Below are 19,174 nucleotides of genomic sequence, written 5' to 3' on the forward strand. Positions count from 1 at the left end.
CGAGGAGGGAGAAATATTGAGAACATTTAGAGAAGATTACCTTGCAAACCAAAATAGGTTGTGTGAAAGTTCCCAGAACATTCGTTAGGTCTCGGCAAATGTTCTCATAACACCAAAACTGTACATTTTGTATAAAACATTCACCTGATGTTGCAAGAGCTAGAACTAGGGCTGAATCGTGACCACAGTAGAATTCCACGTGACAGTTGAGTCACCGTATTCTCGTTTTATGCATGCTGGACATGCTTTGGTAGTACCCAATTTGATAACAACCATCAGGTCATAATGTCCTGGTACTTATGGCTCTATTGTCCCTCTAAACACTCTAACATCAAAGAATATGCAATCAAAAATCACATCAAACACTTATCCAAACAGGGGCCTATCCTACTTTTAAAACTCACCTCACTGTGACCAATTTGAAGAAAGAAGTTCAACAGCAGGTTGAAACAGTGTAAAACATGGTTGTTGTGGATGTTTCAATGCCTAACACAACAAAAAGGACAGTGCTTTCTAATGGGATGATTCATTCAAAACACTCATATTCATATTATAGTTTACGCATAGGTTTATGAGCCCAAAAAAAACAATTAAAATGATTGTGCCATTATACAGTGCATAGCCTACCGCATATTACGCATAGCAGAAAAACATAAACTAAACTGATTTAAGATGTATTTGGTAAATAATTGGTCTAGCCTTTGAGTGGACTGTATTACTATGCATACTGGGTGGACTGGTTACCTTGTGCTACGCTCCAAAATGTCTATCCATGGGTCTGGGAGACAACGTATAGCCCAAGGCGATGTGGTTGGTTAATTGATTGTGCATGGCGGCTTACAGTTATCCTACAATTAGTGCATTTGATTTTGAATAGCCTAGTAATAGGACATTTTTTATACTTTCATAATTCATTGGGTGACACATTACTATACCTATTACCTATTCAGAATATCTCACCACCATGTTTCCAGCCCCCCCGCTCGCTCCTTTATTCCTTTCTCGAGCGGGCAGACGGGCTGTCAACAGTTTTAGTGAAAGGTTTCGTTGCGAAAACCTGTTACTATCGATGTTCCCTAACAGATTTCACGTGGCCTCCATTCACTATTCGACTGCATAAAGATGATATGCATGTCCCTGTTCCTGCCCATTTGATAAATGGTTATTCTAAATCGAAAGACAAGATTCAATTGAGAATAGTCTGATGGGTGAAAATATGATCAGTTGATGAGAGAACAGCTGTGGAGCCTGAGGCAAGGAACAGAGCGCAAGCTATTTTTCTACTTTCTCAAATCATCAATAGCCTATAGTTATATCATGCAGCCCTTGAAATGTATTATATATGTTTTGACTTCTAAGGTTTGTATCATTCACAACTAAAGTTGCCAAATAACTCTAAATCTAGTTTTAAATGACCACTTTTAAGCTTGATATAGCCACTTCATATGCACACACGCTCCGGAATGGGAAAAATATCCTTGCAATTTTATTCAGCTCAGTTCAATTCTATTCTTATTACTATGAAATTATATAAAATAATTGCATGGGACTTAAGAATATATTGTCAGCTAAATGAACAAGCCTACAGCCTATGGTATGGAGCATAGCCAGATAACTAACAGTAGACCAACTCATTCTGTTCTTCTGAAATACATTTTCTTCATATCATGTTTCTTTAAACCTGACTGAAATCAATAATGGATGTATTGTGATGGTATATATTAAATGTATTTATTATACTTTTATTGAAATGTAGACGTTCCAAAAGGTGCACATCAGCTGCTTGTATGCCTGGAGATGCTAAACGTGTTTATGTTCATTAACGGTCAATTACCTGAACCATGATACCAGACTTTTGAATGACAATAACCACACAAAATGTAATGACCGTCACAGCCCTACCTAGAACACATTTAGCCTGTTATTTAATGGTTCCCAGAATGTTTCATTGTGTTGTGGGTACAGTCTGGTGACAACATTGTGGGGACATCACAAAAGATACGTTCTCAAAACACAAAAACTGTCCAGTTGCGTGGATGATTCTACAATGTTTCTTTGCTACTGGCGACAACAATGTCATACTACTTTTGACCAGACAGAATCAGATAGATGGGCTACAAATACAGAGGGGATGTCACGCCCTAGTCAAAGTACTTTGTGTTTATCTTTATGTATTTGGTCAGGCCAGGGTGTGGCATGGGGGTTTTGTAATTGTGGTGTGTTTGTCTTGGGGTTTTGGTGGTGGTATTGGGATTGTAGCTTAGTGGGTTGTCTAGCAAGGTCTATGGCTGTCTGGAGTGGTTCTCAATCAGAGGCAGGTGCTTATCGTTGTCTCTGATTGGGAACCATATTTAGGCAGCCATATTCTTTGAGTTTGTCGTGGGTGATTGTCCTTAGTGTCCTATGTGTACTCTTTGTTAGTTTGCACCAGATAGGCTGTTTCGGTTTCGTTTATTGTTTTTTGTAAGTTCGTGTTTCTTTGTTATATTAAACATGGATCGCAATCGACACGCTGCAGTTTGGTCCGACTCTCCTTCATCACCACTATATGAAAACCGTTACAGGGGATCTGTTTTTCTCACATGGATGCTTTCTCCTGTGAGGTACATTCAGCCTCTTGCGAATGTAAATAATTAAACTCAGAGACAAAAAAACATAAAATAATTAGTACATTTCCCGGAGAAGCCTGGCTTCCCTTTGCATCCATGAATACACTCCAGTGCATTTTACCTTGTTTTGCCTGTCCTCAGGTACTTTAACAATTTAACATTTTCTAAATGTTCTTGAAATTATTACCTAATATTACCACAACATGCTCAGCTGTAGCTCCTTAAAGCAGATTGGAATACATACATCCCCATTGTTTCTCTCCAGATTTAATGGCAATTCACATTTGAAGGTAATATAGAGACACATGGCATTTTCATTTCATTAATAGTACATTTGAACAGCATTTAAATAAAACAGATAACCATATTGTTTCCACTTCATATGTTGACAAAGTGCACATGTGGGGTTTGAACCTCCAATGTCTGGTTCCCAAGCCAGCTATTTTATTCTCTTTGCCACCAGGCAGACCATTTACAGACTTGTCCCAAATCCACTCCTGCTTTGTCTTGGCTGTGTGCTTAGGGTCGTTGTCCTGTTGGAAGGTGAACCTTCGCCCCAGTCTGAGGTCCTGAGTGCTCTGGAGCAGGTTTTCCTCAAGGATCTCTCTGTACTTTGCACAGTTAATCTTTCCTTCGATCCTCACTACTCTCCCAGTCCCTGCCTCTGAAAAACCTCCCCACAGTATGCTGCTGCCACCACCATGCTTCACCATATGGATGGTGACAGGTTTGCTCCAGACGTAACACTTGGCATTCAGGCCAGTCTTTATTTCATCAGACCAGAGAATCTTGGTTTATCATGGTCTGAGAGTTTTTAGGTACCTTTTGGCAAACTCCAAGCGGGCTGTCAGGTGCCTTTTACTGAGGAATGGCTTCCGTCTGGCCAGTCTATCATAAAGGCCTGATTGGTGCAATGGTGCAGAGATTGTTGTCCTCCTGGAAGTTTCTCCCATCTCCACAAAGGAACGCTGGAGCTCTGTCACCTCCCTGACCAAGGCCCTTCTCCCTTGATTGCTCAGTTTGGCCGGGCAGTCAGCTCTAGGAAGTCTTGGCAGTTCCAAACTTCTTCCATTTAAGAATGATGGAGACCTGTGTTCTTTGGGATCTTCAATGCTGCAGAAATATTTTTGAACTCTTCCCCAGATCTGTGCGTCGACACAATCCTCTCTGAGCTCTACGGACAATTCCTTCAACGTCATGGCTTGGTTTTTGCTCTGACATGCATTGTCAACTGTGAGACCTTATATAGACAGGCATGTGTCTTTCCAAACCTTACTGGTAAATTGTGTTATTATATTACCTGGAAACCTAATGAGAACTTTTGGGGAATGTTCTGTGGTAGTTTACAGATGTTGTGCCTAAAAGTTTAGTGAATGTAAGGAAAACATTACTGGTACATTGTGTTATTACTAAGCTAAGGATCCTGGGACTAAACACCTCCCTCTACAACTGGATCCTGGACTTCCTGACGGGCCGCCCCCAGGTGGTGAAGGTAGGTAACAACACATCTGCCACGCTGATCCTCAACACTGGAGCCCCTCAGTGGTGCGTCCTCAGTCCCCTCCTGTTCACCCACGACTGCATGGCCAGGCACGACTCCAACACCATCATGAAGTTTATAGACGAAACAACAATGGTAGGCCTGATCACCGACAACTACGAGACTATAGGGAGGTCAGAGACCTGGCTGTGTGGTGCCAGAATAACAACTTATCCCTCAATGTAACCAAGACTAAGGAGATGATTGTGGATTACAGGAAAAGGAGCACCGAGCATGTCCCCATTCTCATCGACAGGGCTGTAGTGGAGCAGGTTGAGAGCATCAGGTTCCTTGGTGTCCACATCACCAACAAACTACAATGGTCCAAACACACCAAGACAGTTGTGAAGAGGGCACAGCAAAACCTATTCCCCCTCAGGAGACTGAAAAGATTTGGCATGGGTCCTCAGATCCTCAAAAGGTTCTACAGCTGCACCATCGAGAGCATCCTGACTGGTTGCATCATTGCCTGGTGCGGCAACTGCTCGGCCTCCGATCGCAAGGAACTACAGAGGGTAGTGCATACGGCCCCGTACTTCACTGGGGCTAAGCTACCTGCCATCATATCTACATGTACATATTACCTCAATCAGCCCGACTAACCGGTGCCTGTATATAGCCTCGCTACTGTTATTTTTCACTGTATTTTTACTGTTGTTTTTATTTCTTTACTTATCTAGTGTTCACCTAATACCTTATTTTTAACTTAGAAATTGCACTGTTGGTTAGAGCCTGTAAGTAAGCATTTTACTGTAAGGTTGACACCTGTTGTATTCGGCGCACGTGACAAATAAACTTTGATTTGTTTTGTTAATATTAACTGGAAACCTAACTTTTGGGGAATGTTCTGTGGTGGTTGTTGCAGATGTTGTGCCTAACATTTTAGTGAATGTAAGGAAAACATTCCAAGGATATTTAAATGAAGACAAAAAAAATCTATATCAAATGTTACCATGCTAATGTTAGGATTTTATCTAACGTTACGATCTAACTATAACTTAAATGGGAATCTTAGCTAATGTTCCCGGTTTGTTGGGAAGAGTCCAAGAAAGTTAGCTTCACAGAGAAGAATATTACACATTTAAGGAGAAAAGCTTAAAGTTAACAGATGGCAGACTTCAGGAATTGATCCAGGAATTGATCCAGTATTAGAAACGTGCTAAAATGTGTCAGCCTACGTAATTGTAAGTAGCTGAAATACATCCTTTAAGTCAAGTTATCAAAGCTTGTTGATCTGTAAATGTATCAAAGATTCACTGAAGGTTCAGACAGAGGTATCCTGCATCTTTGAGGACAAACATAGAAAAGAAGAGTCAAGAACCAAAGTGACAAACATGCAGTTTGTGAGGAAGTGTTTATGCGGCATTAGTGACAGGGTGGCAGTTTTGCTTGCGTGTGTGCATGTGCGCATAGAGGAAACAGGAAACAGAGCTTTAGAGGTGGTGACAGAAACGCAGAGCTCTTCTGACCGTGCCTGTCTATCAGTATCATGGTCTATGTTGCATGACAAGCCTTTAGGTCACTACATGGATATCAAATGACTCAGTTTTACAACCTTTGGTAGTTCAACCTTTTCCTGCACAGTCTAAAGCGGTGTTTCTCAAACTTTTTGTCCACCAGGGACAGGCAAGATGTGGTACTTCCTTCTTTCAGGGCTTACTTTTAAATTCAATCAGTGTTAGCTAACTATGAGGGATTGGTGTCAGTCTACAGACCGGAGGTTGAAAAACATTGAACTAAAAGGTCTCCAATCAGTATGGATGTCTTCAACAACTGGAATCAGGGATTCTACATGAATACATGTCTCCAGGTTTTTATTTTGGAGGGGTGGATATTGCGGAATTACAACACCTTATGTTTCAGCCTTTATAAATCAACCTGTGAATGTCATACGCATGTTCCAGCATTTGGAATTTTTAGAATAACCGATCATTCCCCTGTTAGCTTATAGATCACCACTAGAATATTTAATGTATCAACAGTTAAGAATGCAGTAACGGTATTCTGCAGGAATTCAACAAATTAAATCATATTTTAATCTGCATAGCTACTGTTACGGTTTTCTTCCGTCGAAAGAGAGTCGGACCAAAATGCAGCGTGGTTAATACGATACATGTTTAATGACGACAGAAACACGACAATACAAAAACAAGAAACGGACCGTGAAAACCTATACAGCCTATCTGGTGACAATAACACAGAGACAGGAACAATCACCCACAAAACACTCAAAGAATATGGCTGCCTAAATATGGTTCCCAATCAGAGACAACGAGAATCACCTGCCTCTGATTGAGAACCGCCTCAGGCAACCATAGACTTTGCTAGAACACCCCACTAAGCCACAATCCCAAAACCTACGAAAAACCCCCATAAATAAACACAACACAAAATAAACCCATGTCACACCCTGGCCTGACCAAATAAATATAGAAAACACAAAATACTAAGACCAGGGCGTGACAGCTACACTTTAATTGCTGAAAAATGCACAGATACTCATGACATCTGTGTTAATTTATTAAGCATTATACAACAGGTGGGTCAAATCCTTAATGCTGATTGGTTAAAACCACCTTCCAGCCGGTGTCCATTCTACAAGTTACCACTGGCTAAATCTATGATGTTAAAATGCCTATTTACTCTGATCTGACAGTCCAGAGCTCTGTTTTCATGTCATCTGACCAAAGCACCAGTTTCAATCCAAGTGCCAATAACACTACAGGTGTTAACATTTGTTAGATGACGTGAAAATAGAGCTCTTTGGCCACGCACACCAGTGGTGGGTTTGGTGTCGAAATGAGAACGCATGAGCAGAAAATATCCCCATAACTACTGTAAAATATGTTGGTGGATCTTTGATGTTATGGGGCTATTTTTACTTCCACTGGTCCTGAGGCCGGTGTTGAGTTCAACGAAATCATGAGCTTTACCCAGTACCAGGATATTTTTGCCAAAAACCTGGTTGCCTCTGCCAGGAAGCTGGAACTTGGCCACAAGTGAATCTTCCAGCAAGACAATAACCCCAAGCACACATCAAAATCCAGAAATAATTGGTTAATTGGCCATAAAAATCTACATCAGGTCTCCGGACTTGAAACCCATTGAAGACCTGAGGTTTGAATTGAAGAGGGCAGTCCATAAGTGCAGGAGGAGGGTCTAGAAGGATTCTGTATGGAGAATTGGTCTAAGATATCTCCCAACTCATAAAAGATTTTAGAAAAAGGCTCAGTGCCATTATCTTCATAAGGGGTGTCAATAATTTGACCCCATGGCCCTAGGACCATGCCCCAGGACTACCTGACATGATGACTCCTTGCTGTCCCCAGTCCATCTGACCGTGCTGCTGCTCCAGTTTCAGCTTTTCTGCCTTATTATTATTCGACCATGCTGGTCATTTATGAACATTTGAACATCTTGGCCATGTTCTGTTATAATCTCCACCCGGCACAGCCAGAAGAGGACTGGCCACCCCACATATCCTGGTTCCTCTCTAAGTTTCTTCCTAGGTTTTGGCCTTTCTAGGGAGTTTTTCCTAGCCACCGTGCTTCTACACCTGCATTGCTTGCTGTTTGGGGTTTTAGGCTGGGTTTCTGTACAGCACTTTGAGATATCAGCTGATGTACGAAGGGCTATATAAATACATTTGATTTGATTTAAAAACATTTTAAAAAATCACTTGTTAAACAAAATCTATTTCTGACCTATTATTATTATTTTAATGATTTATTTAATACAGTAATTTTTGCTCATCATCATCGAGGGTGACAATAATTTGGGACCCCACTCTAGCTCTACAGATTCATAATACAAAGAGTTTACTTTTTCAACAGGCTTTGTGCAGCTTTAGCAGGGAAGCCTTTCTGTGGGCTGTCAGAAAGACTATGGCGAACTAACAAGGTTTAACAAGACTGCTTAGGTTGATAGAACTGCATCTGATTGAAAAAGGTCAGCTCTCTCTCTTACACACATACAAACTTTCTATGCTTTAGTTCCAATCTCTGCTTTCTGCAAAATAACAATAATCGTATGCCTTACTCATTGGTTCTACTACAAGGGCAAATGGAGGGTTTGGTCAGATTTCTGTGTAAAAATCTGTTTGAATTTCATGCTTATTCCTTTCCAAAGAAATAGGAATCCAAACCGTGTTTCTTCAGAGTAGAGTGTGAAGGGTGTCTCATTGAGTAATAAGGCTGTCATAAGAAGAGCTGCAGAAATATTTTCTTTACACCATGTAAATTAATGTAATGATTACACAATGAACAATTGAGCTAATTTAACAGCTTATTATAGCTGTGGCAATTTTCTGGAAGATGATAGCTTTGAGACATTGATGCTCCTGTTTTCCAAACCAAACACCACCTATAACATTCTGCAATGCCAACAGTATTTGACAAAGTACTCTATTTGAGGCCAGAGGGACCACAACAAAATTATCGCCTGAAATGGGTGCCATGTTGAAATTGAGTTTCCCATCATTGTAGCAGGAGATAGCAGTTAACACAGTTTAAATTACATTTCTCTCCCCACTTTAGAGTGCAGCTACACTGGTTTGTATTGATTTTACCTATCTGCCAAGTGTGTGTATTTGTGTATGTGCAAAAGCATCAGTTTCATCACAGGACGCAGTGATAAAGTGTTGTCACTATGATCTATGACAGCAGACATAACTTATCTCCTGAGACACTCCAGTCACTGTGTTTCTATCTAAACACTGATGTATAGGATACTGCAGATATACAATACCATCATTTTCCGTAATGATGTATATAAAACAACAAAAAACAGACATTGTATAGGGGAGAGTGGGGTAAGTTGTTTCAAAGGGGTAAGTTGAGCCACCTTTGTTTCTAGGACACAATACACAAAATGTATATTTTGACCAAATATTTAGGAAGAGGTCATCATTTCATGGAGTCCATAAAAGAAGCAACCAGATGGAAAATGTAAGGTCCAAATTATTTTCACAAAGTCAAATGAATTTATTGTTTGAGGTTTCATGATGCTTATATCTAAACCAAAGTAGATCATTTAAAGACTGTTCAATACATCAGATAGGGTCTCTATACATTTCATCATGAGGTCCTAAACCTAGCAAGAAAGTGCATCCTTCTAGCTGTGTGGGCTAATATAGTCTAAATGTTTGCTTTGGGGGCCTCCCGAGTGGCACAGCGGTCTAAGGCACTGCATCGCAATGCTAGCTGCGTCACTACAGATCCTGGTTCGATCCCAGGCTGTTTCGCAGTTGGCTGTGACAGGGATGCCCATGAGGTGGCACACAATAGGCCCAGCGTCGTCCTGGTTAGGGGAGGGTTTGGCCGGCCGGGTTGTCCTTGTCCCATCACTCTCTAGCGACTCCTGTGGTGGGCCCGGGCGCAATGCATGCTGACACGGTCGCCCGGTGTACGGTGTTTCCTTCAATACATTGGTGCGGCTGGTTTCCGGGTTAAGTGAGAAGTGCGGCATGGCAGGGTCGTGTTTCGGAAAATGCACGGCTCTCGATCTTCGCCTCTCCCGAGTCCATACGGAAGTTGCAGCGATGGGACAAAACTGATTACTTGCAGCGATGGGACAAAACTGATTACCAACTGGATATCACGAAATTGGGGAGAAAAAGGGATATATTTTTATTTTCTTATTGTTGAGCCAATGGTAAGTTGAGCAAACTGAAGTGTCTTCTTCCCAGGAGTAATACAAGGCATTATTGCTGGAATATGAGGTAACCACAGCGCCTGGCCTATGCTAAAAGCGTACACAGTGTTTGTTAGGTGTAAAGCCTGTGTTAAAATATGCATGTGATGAATTATGTTTGGGAAATAAAGATATGCATGGTTTTTAAAAAGTAGTGGTAATATTTCATTCAGTGCAGAAACTTTTAGGTAGCTTAACTAACCCTGTCCTGTGACTCACCTTACTCCATACCTAGGGTAAGTTGTGCCAAGAACCCACTTTTTTTGGGACAAGCTATGTTTTCAAAACTGTAATGTTTACATACATTCTGATTATTTCCAGGAATACACAACATCCGGAAATATATGGAGATATCTTTGTTAGAACGAATACTACATTTCTCTCGATGGAGTGATGCTGAATGCAAAGAATGGCTCAACTTACCCCAATCCCCCCTATAGTGCTTGCATTCACACACACAAATGTGCCTAGAATGCAGTATGAAGAGGGTATTCATAGTCTTACTCAATGTAGCTTTCCAAAGCAAAACTGTTACTGTAAAATTGTGTCCATACCATCCCTATCATTAATTGCACAAATATGAAATTGGCTCATATTGGTGCGATAAACCTTATTGTCAAACAAAATGTTGAGCCATTCTTAGCGAAAAAGTCCCCACGGCAACTTTAAAAATCCTTTGTCCGTTAATTTGCTATAAAATAGTATTCTGACAGAGGATTTGAAGCAGGGCTCAATGGGACTTCCCTGCATAAATAAAGATAAAAAATGTCCTGCATGCTGTCTGCAATGTGAAGCATATGTGACAGAATATTATATCATTACATTGTCACTGCTGCCTTTGAAGATGATCAGATACTACACAGGTCCATGTGACTCCAGTGCTCCTCTCTACTGTAGCTCTCTCTCTTCTCTCTACTGTATACTAGAACTCTCTCTCCTCTCTACTGTAGCTCTCTCTCTCTTCTCTCTACTGTATACTAGAACTCTCTCTCTTCTCTCTACTGTAGAATAGAGCTTTCTCTTCTCTTTACTGTAGACTATAGCTCTCTCTCTCCTCTCTACTGTAGAATAGAGCTTTCTCTTTACTGTAGACTAGAGCTCTCTCTCTCTCCTCTACTGTAGACTAGAGCTCTCTCTCTCCTCTCTACTGTAGACTCCCTAACTTCTTAGTGGACAGATACAGATGTAGGATCTTCATTTGCCCCAGTTTGCTACATGAGGATACATTTTTTGTAAGGGAAAATCAAGTCTGAAATTTCAAAGTGGAAATTATAAACCTCAAATAGTTTCTCTCTCTCACGCTCTCTCTCTCTGGACAGGATGGAAGGTCACACCTGGAGTCATGTTACTAGGGGTGCTTGGACAGGATGGAAGGTAACATCTGGAGCCATGTTACTAGGGGTGCTTGGACAGGATGGAAAGTAACATCTGGAGCCATGTTACTAGGGGTGCTTGGACAGGATGAAAGGTAACATCTGGAGCCATGTTACTAGGGGTGCTTGGACAGGATGAAAGGTAACACCTGGAGCCATGTTACTAGGGGTGCTTGGCCAGGATGGAAGGTAACACCTGGAGCCATGTTACTAGGGGTGCTTGGCCAGGATGGAAGGTAACACCTGGAGCCATGTTACTAGGGGTGCTTGGCCAGGATGGAAGGTAACACCTGGAGCCATGTTACTAGGGGTGCTTGGCCAGGATGGAAGGTAACACCTGGAGCCATGTTACTAGGGGTGCTTGGACAGGATGGAAGGTAACATCTGGAGCCATGTTACTAGGGGTGCTTGGACAGGATGGAAGGTAACATCTGGAGCCATGTTACTAGGGGTGCTTGGACAGGATGGAAGGTAACATCTGGAGCCATGTTACTAGGGGTGCTTGGACAGGATGGAAGGTAACACCTGGAGCCATGTTACTAGGGGTGCTTGGACAGGATGGAAGGTAACACCTGGAGCCATGTTACTAGGGGTGTTTGGACAGGATGGAAGGTAACACCTGGAGCCATGTTACTAGGGGTGCTTGGTCAGGATGGAAGGTAACATCTGGAGCCATGTTACTAGGGGTGCTTGGCCAGGATGGAAGGTAACACCTGGAGCCATGTTACTAGGGGTGCTTGGACAGGATGGAAGGTCACACCTGGAGACATGTTACTAGGGGTGCTTGGATAGGATGGAAGGTAACACCTGGAGCCATGTTACTAGGGGTGCTTGGATAGGATGGAAGGTAACATCTGGAGCCATGTTACTAGGGGTGCTTGGACAGGATGGAAGGTCTACCTGGAGCCATGTTACTAGTGCTTGGCCAGGATGGAAGGTAACACCTGGAGCCATGTTACTAGGGGTGCTTGGACAGGATGGAAGGTAACACCTGGAGCCATGTTACTAGGGGTGCTTGGACAGGATGGAAGGTAACACCTGGAGCCATGTTACTAGGGGTGCTTGGACAGGATGGAAGGTAACACCTGGAGCCTTGTTACTAGGGGTGCTTGGTCAGGATGGAAGGTAACATCTGGAGCCATGTTACTAGGGGTGCTTGGACAGGATGGAAGGTCACACCTGGAGCCATGTTACTAGGGGTGCTTGGACAGGATGGAAGGTAACACCTGGAGCCATGTTACTAGGGGTGCTTGGACAGGATGGAAGGTCACACCTGGAGCCATGTTACTAGGGGTGCTTGGACAGGATGGAAGGTCACACCTGGAGCCATGTTACTAGGGGTGCTTGGTCAGGATGGAAGGTAACACCTGGAGCCATGTTACTAGGGGTGCTTGGACAGGATGGAAGGTAACACCTGGAGCCATGTTACTAGGGGTGCCTGGACAGGATGGAAGGTAACACCTGGAGCCATGTTACTAGGGGTGCTTGGACAGGATGGAAGGTAACACCTGGAGCCATGTTACTAGGGTGCTTGGACAGGATGGAAGGTAACACCTGGAGCCATGTTACTAGGGGTGCTTGGTCAGGATGGAAGGTAACACCTGGAGCCATGTTACTAGGGGTGCTTGGACAGGATGGAAGGTAACACCTGGAGCCATGTTACTAGGGGTGCTTGGACAGGATGGAAGGTAACACCTGGAGCCATGTTACTAGGGGTGCCTGGACAGGATGGAAGGTAACACCTGGAGCCATGTTACTAGGGGTGCTTGGACAGGATGGAAGGTAACACCTGGAGCCATGTTACTAGGGGTGCTTGGACACGATGGAAGGTAACACCTGGAGCCATGTTACTAGGGGTGCTTGGTCAGGATGGAAGGTAACACCTGGAGCCATGTTACTAGGGGTGCTTGGACAGGATGGAAGGTAACATCTGGAGCCATGTTACTAGGGGTGCCTGGACAGGATGGAAGGTAACACCTGGAGCCATGTTACTAGGGGTGCTTGGACAGGATGGAAGGTAACACCTGGAGCTCTGTATGGCACGGGATCAAAGGCAGTGGAAAGAGACCTGCTCTGCTCTTTGTGTGTGTTACTGTACCATTCTCTTGGCAGTGAGAACCTAATAAGTACTTCTGCGATAGATAGATAGAGATAGAGAGAGAGTGTGTGTGAGTGTGTGTGTGTGTGTGTGTGTGTGTGTGTGTGTGTGTGTGTGTGTGTGTGTGTGTGTGTGAGTGTGTGTGTGTGTGTGTGTGTGTGTGTGTGTGTGTGTGTGTGTGAGAGAGAGAGTGTGTGTGTGTGTGTCATCAATGCAACAGCCACGTCATTGTCCCTCTGGGTATATGAATGCATCAGCAAATCAATATTCCATATGATGTGACAATAATATGCTAATGTTCATATTCAGAAACTGCAACTAGCCACAAAAAGTGATTACACAGTCTACAAAATATACCGTACCTGTACTATACATTAAACATGCATCCCCAGGAAGAATGGCTGCTGCTTTGGCAAAAGCTAATGGGTATCTGAATAAACCAATAAACAGAATCACTGACAGAGCAGTGGTGTTATAACAAGTCCTGATGGAGAGATTCAGATGAAACAGGGACAAAGGTATTAACACACATAATGTACTTCAAAATATTTTAGAATGCCTAAGATTGGTAGCACTTTACTATAGGGGGCCTTATGAATGCATTCATAATACTTTATAACAGCTACATAACACATAAAGACAGGACACCTACAGTAAAGAGTCACCAATCCAAGGCATCCGAAAGTCCTAATCTTTTTAAGTACATTGTGTGTGTTAATACCTTTGTCCCTGTTTCATCTGAATCTCTCCATCAGGACTTGTTATAACACCACTGCTCTGTCAGTGATTCTGCTTTAAATGGAATCAGCCAACAGCTGTCTTTCTTTGAAGACAATTTACAGACAGTTGTCAAAAACCCTATAATGCTCAGGGCAAACCGTTACTATAGTGACAAGACAGCTGTATAATTCCCCTGTCAATGATGTGATCTTCGGCTGCTGCCAATAACAAATCACAGCAGTTGGTAAAAATAGAATCATGCCGAGTCTGACATTTTTATAGCGAATAATGAAATAGTCTGTCAGGGTTTAAACTGAATACAATCATACAGTAGTCATTCCACTTGAATCTTCTGATGCCTTTCCAAGCTTCTTTCTATTCAGAACAAAACCTACAGCATGACCTTCACAATACACAAACCCCAACTCTTGGATTGTGTCTCCATCGTTAAAGTGTATAGAATCCCTACTAGGACTTCATTTATGCCACAATGGTGCACAAAACAACCTTGGAGCTCTGCAGGTTATGAAATGGAAACAAGGAGAGAAACCAATTCAGTATTGAAATGCACCTGTACAACCGTTGTACCTCTCACCGTCTCCCTCTTTGTCTCTCACCATGGAAACGGAGGGTGAGGTGCAGGGAGTGCATCTGAACCTGTTGTTCAGTGGGTGCTGTAAAGTAGTGAGTGAAACAGGGTCTGTGTCCCAAACGACACCCTGTTCCCTATGTAGTGTACTACTTTTGACCAGGGTCCATAGGGCTCTGGTCAAAAGTAGTGCACTAGGTAAGGAATAGGGTGCCATTTGGGACGCACACAGAGTGTAAGAGCAGCTGAGGCAGACGGTGCTGGAGGTAGTGAGTGATTGCAGGGGGATTGCTCGGCTCAATTGATCCTGCCTAGTATATTTCTCCTGGTTCTCCTGCTGCAGCTACTCCTAGACAACTGAGAGCCAGCCAGCCATATAACTGGTCTACGGTCTGTGCCCTATATGGCATGCGTGTGTCAGTCTCTGGCTGTCTTTAGACGTAGCCTTGCGAAATGGATGGATGGAATAAAAAGGATGGCTAGGTGATGATCATTCCCTAAATGTTGCCATAACCACTGACAGATATGATATGATTCATCACCCCTGAATGAACATTTCAAAGAGCTCAGGAGTGGCCAACATTTGTTATTTGCATACAAATGCTCATGCTGTTGTGATGCAAATATAATGATGCGAAATAGTGTCAGAAAATGGTTTTGGGGACAGTAGAGTGTTTGCTGTGCTCGCTGTTTCCTGGCTGGATGAAGTGCAGGGCCATCGATTCAGACAGTTTAAGGGGACATGATATAATGGGTTGGTCAAATCAATTCAAAATAGAGACCTTAAAAGGCCCAATAGAGCCATTTTTATCTCAATATCAAATCATTTCTGGGTAACAATAAAGTACCTTACTGCAATAGTTTTCCATTAAAATATATATATTTCTCAAGCAATAATTTTGCTAGGACTCACTGGGAGTGGTCTGAGTGGGGAAGGGAATAGCGCCAAAGTGATGGAGGAGCCTAATGTGATGTAAATGTGAAAACTAGCTAATATTGACAGAGAGGTTTGGAATGCTCTTTGTTATTGGTCTATTAAATTTATACCGCCTGGTGACATCACCAGGCAAGCCAAAACTCCACCGATGAAAAACCTGCTAATTAAAAGTTCCTATGTAAGATTGCATTTTCAACAAGCAACTATCAGGAAATAACAACGATCAAATTTGACTTTTACAGTGTTAGTTTCATCAGCTGAGGTACAATATGATACAAAACTGAGGAAAAACTGAATTTTGACTGCCTTGGCCTTTTAGGGTCAGTGGAGCCCAAATGTATGATGGGGTGAACATGACAATATTACCAGATCGAGTTGCTCCAGTGTTCTGTTTATATAGAATCAATAAATTCAATTCTAACAACAACATCATGAGACTTGAGAGCATCATTTATTCATTCAGAATGCTACCACAAGGGGAAAAAGCAAACATAAAGGAACCTTAACCCTTAGATCTGTTTCCCAAACCTCTCAGAGTTCCCCCAGCCAGTCCAGAATGTATTCCAGAATCCAAAGCTGATTCAAATGGTCACCTAACCATCAAGCCCATCTGTTAAATCAGCGGCGATAATTCTGGAATACATCATATGTGGACTGGATGGGGGTACTCCAGGAGAGGATTGGGAAACATTGCCTTAGATCCCATGTACTCACATCCGATCATCATCATGGCGACAGCGAAGATCTTCTCTCCATCGGTGGTAGGGGCGATGTTTCCAAACCCTATACTGGTCAGAGAGGTCATGGTGAAGTATAGAGATGTGATGTAGACCGAGTCTTTGTTGGGGCCGCCCTCCCATTTCCCTGTCCCGCTGGCGTTGAAGCGGTATGGAGAGCCCACCGTCTCCCCCAACATGTACAGCCAGCTGTCTGTCCGCAGGATGCCCGTTTCCTCGTCTATCACCTCATAGTCACCAATACTGTACCTGTTATAGTCAGTCAAGATAAAAAGATATTCAGCCACTCTTGGTAGAACAATGGAAGTTTGCTTTAAAAAATGTATCCTTTATTGTTAAAGCCTAGTTAGACAACCAACCAGGTGATACCGGTTAGGTTGAGAAGAGAAAGAACCATGTTAGGGGTAGGAGTTAGGTTTAGGGGTTATGGTTAAGGGGTAGGGGCTAGGTTTATGTTTAGGGGTAGGGGTTAGGTTTAAGGGGGATGGGAAGGGATGGGAAGGGATAGGTTTCTGTTTAGTGGTAGGCTTTATGTTTAGGGGCTAGGGTTAAGGGGTAAGGGAAGGGATAGGTTTATGTTTAGGGGTAGGGGTTAGGTTTAGTGTTAGTGTTAGGGTTAAGGGTACCTCTACAACACAGGTCAGAGGTTGGTTCACTTTGCTTAGGGGATTAAGAAAATAATGCATGTCAACGCTGGTGAGAAACAGAAACGTACTTCTCCCACATGACATTGTCAACACTACAGAGCATGGTGGTTTTTAAAGGTGCTGTTTCTCAACCCTGTTACTCATTGTCTCCCAAGTCCTTTTGTTTTGTATTTTTGTTCTAATCCACCGCTAGGACATCTGATTCAACTTGAACACTAATCCACAACTAATCTTCTAGATTAATTCAATTAGGTGTGGTAGAACAAAAGCATGCCACAGCTGGGGATCAGAGGGGGATGGATTAAGAAACACTGAAGAAATATGCAATTAACAAATACAGTAGTCAGATTGTTTTGACTACTGTGATCATATATCAAAATATGATAAAAGTTTATTTTGAAGGGTACCAACGTAATGGCTTCCTATCACATGAATAACTCCTATAACAGGTTTTGCCAACCCTCTCCTTGGGGACCACCAGACGGTTTACATCTTTGTTGTCTAATCGTCAAGGCTTGACTAGTTAAAATCAGGTGTGCCAGTTTAGGGCTACCGCAAATATCTGCAACATCTGGTGGTCCTGGATGAGAGGGTTGGAAAGTACTGTCATAACACATTAAAGGCAGACTCAGCGATATGACGTAGATGCACAATGTGAACAGCATAGTGGGACAATTTCCGCAAATAAGACCGTTGAAGCAGGAGCTTAAACTTCTCCTCTGTTTTGTCCCGTACCTACCATGTTGTAACAGCGTGCAGTGAACCTGTGCACATGCTCAGATACTTTGTGTGACTCTGTGAGAGCAAAGTCTTGCATGTTGCTATTGCAATGCTGCTCGTGACAACATCATTTCACTGAATCTACTTTTAATATACAGTAAATCAGTCAGAACAGTACCAGATGCAGGCCAGCCAGTGGGCAGCCAGGCCAAAGACACACACCAACAGGACGAGGACGGCGGCTCCATACTCAATGTAGTGGTCCAGTTTACGAGCTACCCTGCCCAAACGCAGCAGCCGGACCACCTTCAGAGAACTGAACAGACTGCTGATCCCCTGAGAGAGAGAGAAAGAGATAGAGAGAAAGAGAGAGAGAGAGATTTAAATAATGTCTCAGTTCTATGGAAACAGTAGGGTTGTCCGGTATTTTAAGAGCCATTACTTCAGGTGCAAACATATACCAGGATTAACACAACTGCATCATATGTTTACCCAAACCAACTCAGTGAGTTTGATAATGAAAGGCCTACTTGAGTGACAGCTCGATGGTTCCAGTTCTTCACGTTCCACAAATAAACACAGGTAGAAGGACCATGCAAACAGAATGAAACAGGGGGACGAAGAAGAAAAGAAAGAAAGTAGTGAGCATGATCAAAACCGAAAAGAAGATCAAATTTTAAAAACTAAACATATACAAATTATTAGGTAAATCACAATGTAAAAAAGATAATGTGATAAAAAAAATACAAAAGGTTGCGACACTAAACCTAATCTCTGTTAGACTTGATTTTTATTACGACTGTGGTTTATTGAGCATGTTGGAATGCGACGGACATGTTACCTAGTAACAATTTCAGTTGACCAATTTCAATGCACATCCCAAAATATTACAGTGAAGCTGCAAATAAACTCATCAAAAAAAGAAACGTCCCTTTTTCAGGACCCTGTCTTTCAAAGAACATTCATAAAAATCCAAATAACTTCACAGATCTTCATTGTAAAGGGTTTAAACACTGTTTCCCATGCTTTTTCAATGAACTATAAACAATTAATGAACATGCACGTGTGGAACGGTCGTTAAGACACTAACAGCTTACAGACGGTGGGCAATTAAGGTCACAGTTCTGAAAACTTAGGACACTAAAGAGGCCTTTGTACTGACTCTGAAAAGCACCAAAAGAAAGATGCCCAGGGTCCCTGCTCATCTGCATGAACGTGCCTTAGGCATGCTGCAAGGAGGCATGAGGACTGCAGATGTGGCCCAGGGTCCCTAAAATAAATTGCAATGTCTGTCCTGTGAGACGCCTAATAGAGCACTACAGGGAGACAGGGCGGACAGGTGATCGTCCTCGCAGTGGCAGACCACGAGAAACAACACCTGCACAGGATCGTTACATCCGAACATCACACCTGTGGGAAAGGTACAAGTTGGCAACAACAACCGCCAGAGTTACACCAGGAACGCACAATCCTCACCAGACATTACCGGCAACAATGTCGCCTATGGGCCCAA

At 42.7% G+C, this 19,174-nt stretch overlaps 1 protein-coding gene across 1 annotated transcript in view; it reads right to left on the bottom strand.

Moving 5' to 3' along the window:
- The window catches only part of LOC112253175 (potassium voltage-gated channel subfamily H member 1), an 85,318-nt gene that overhangs the window by 43,771 nt on the left and 22,373 nt on the right, over positions 1-19,174 (bottom strand). Inside the window, exons 8-9 of the mRNA XM_024425169.2 lie at positions 17,840-17,997; positions 16,272-16,543 (exon numbers count right to left, since the gene is read on the bottom strand). Coding sequence (XP_024280937.2) covers positions 16,272-16,543; positions 17,840-17,997 — 430 coding nt within the window. The remainder of the gene's footprint in view (positions 1-16,271; positions 16,544-17,839; positions 17,998-19,174) is intronic.

The sequence above is a fragment of the Oncorhynchus tshawytscha genome, linkage group LG16 (assembly GCF_018296145.1).
Source record: "Oncorhynchus tshawytscha isolate Ot180627B linkage group LG16, Otsh_v2.0, whole genome shotgun sequence".
Classification (NCBI taxonomy): Eukaryota; Metazoa; Chordata; class Actinopteri; order Salmoniformes; family Salmonidae; genus Oncorhynchus; species Oncorhynchus tshawytscha.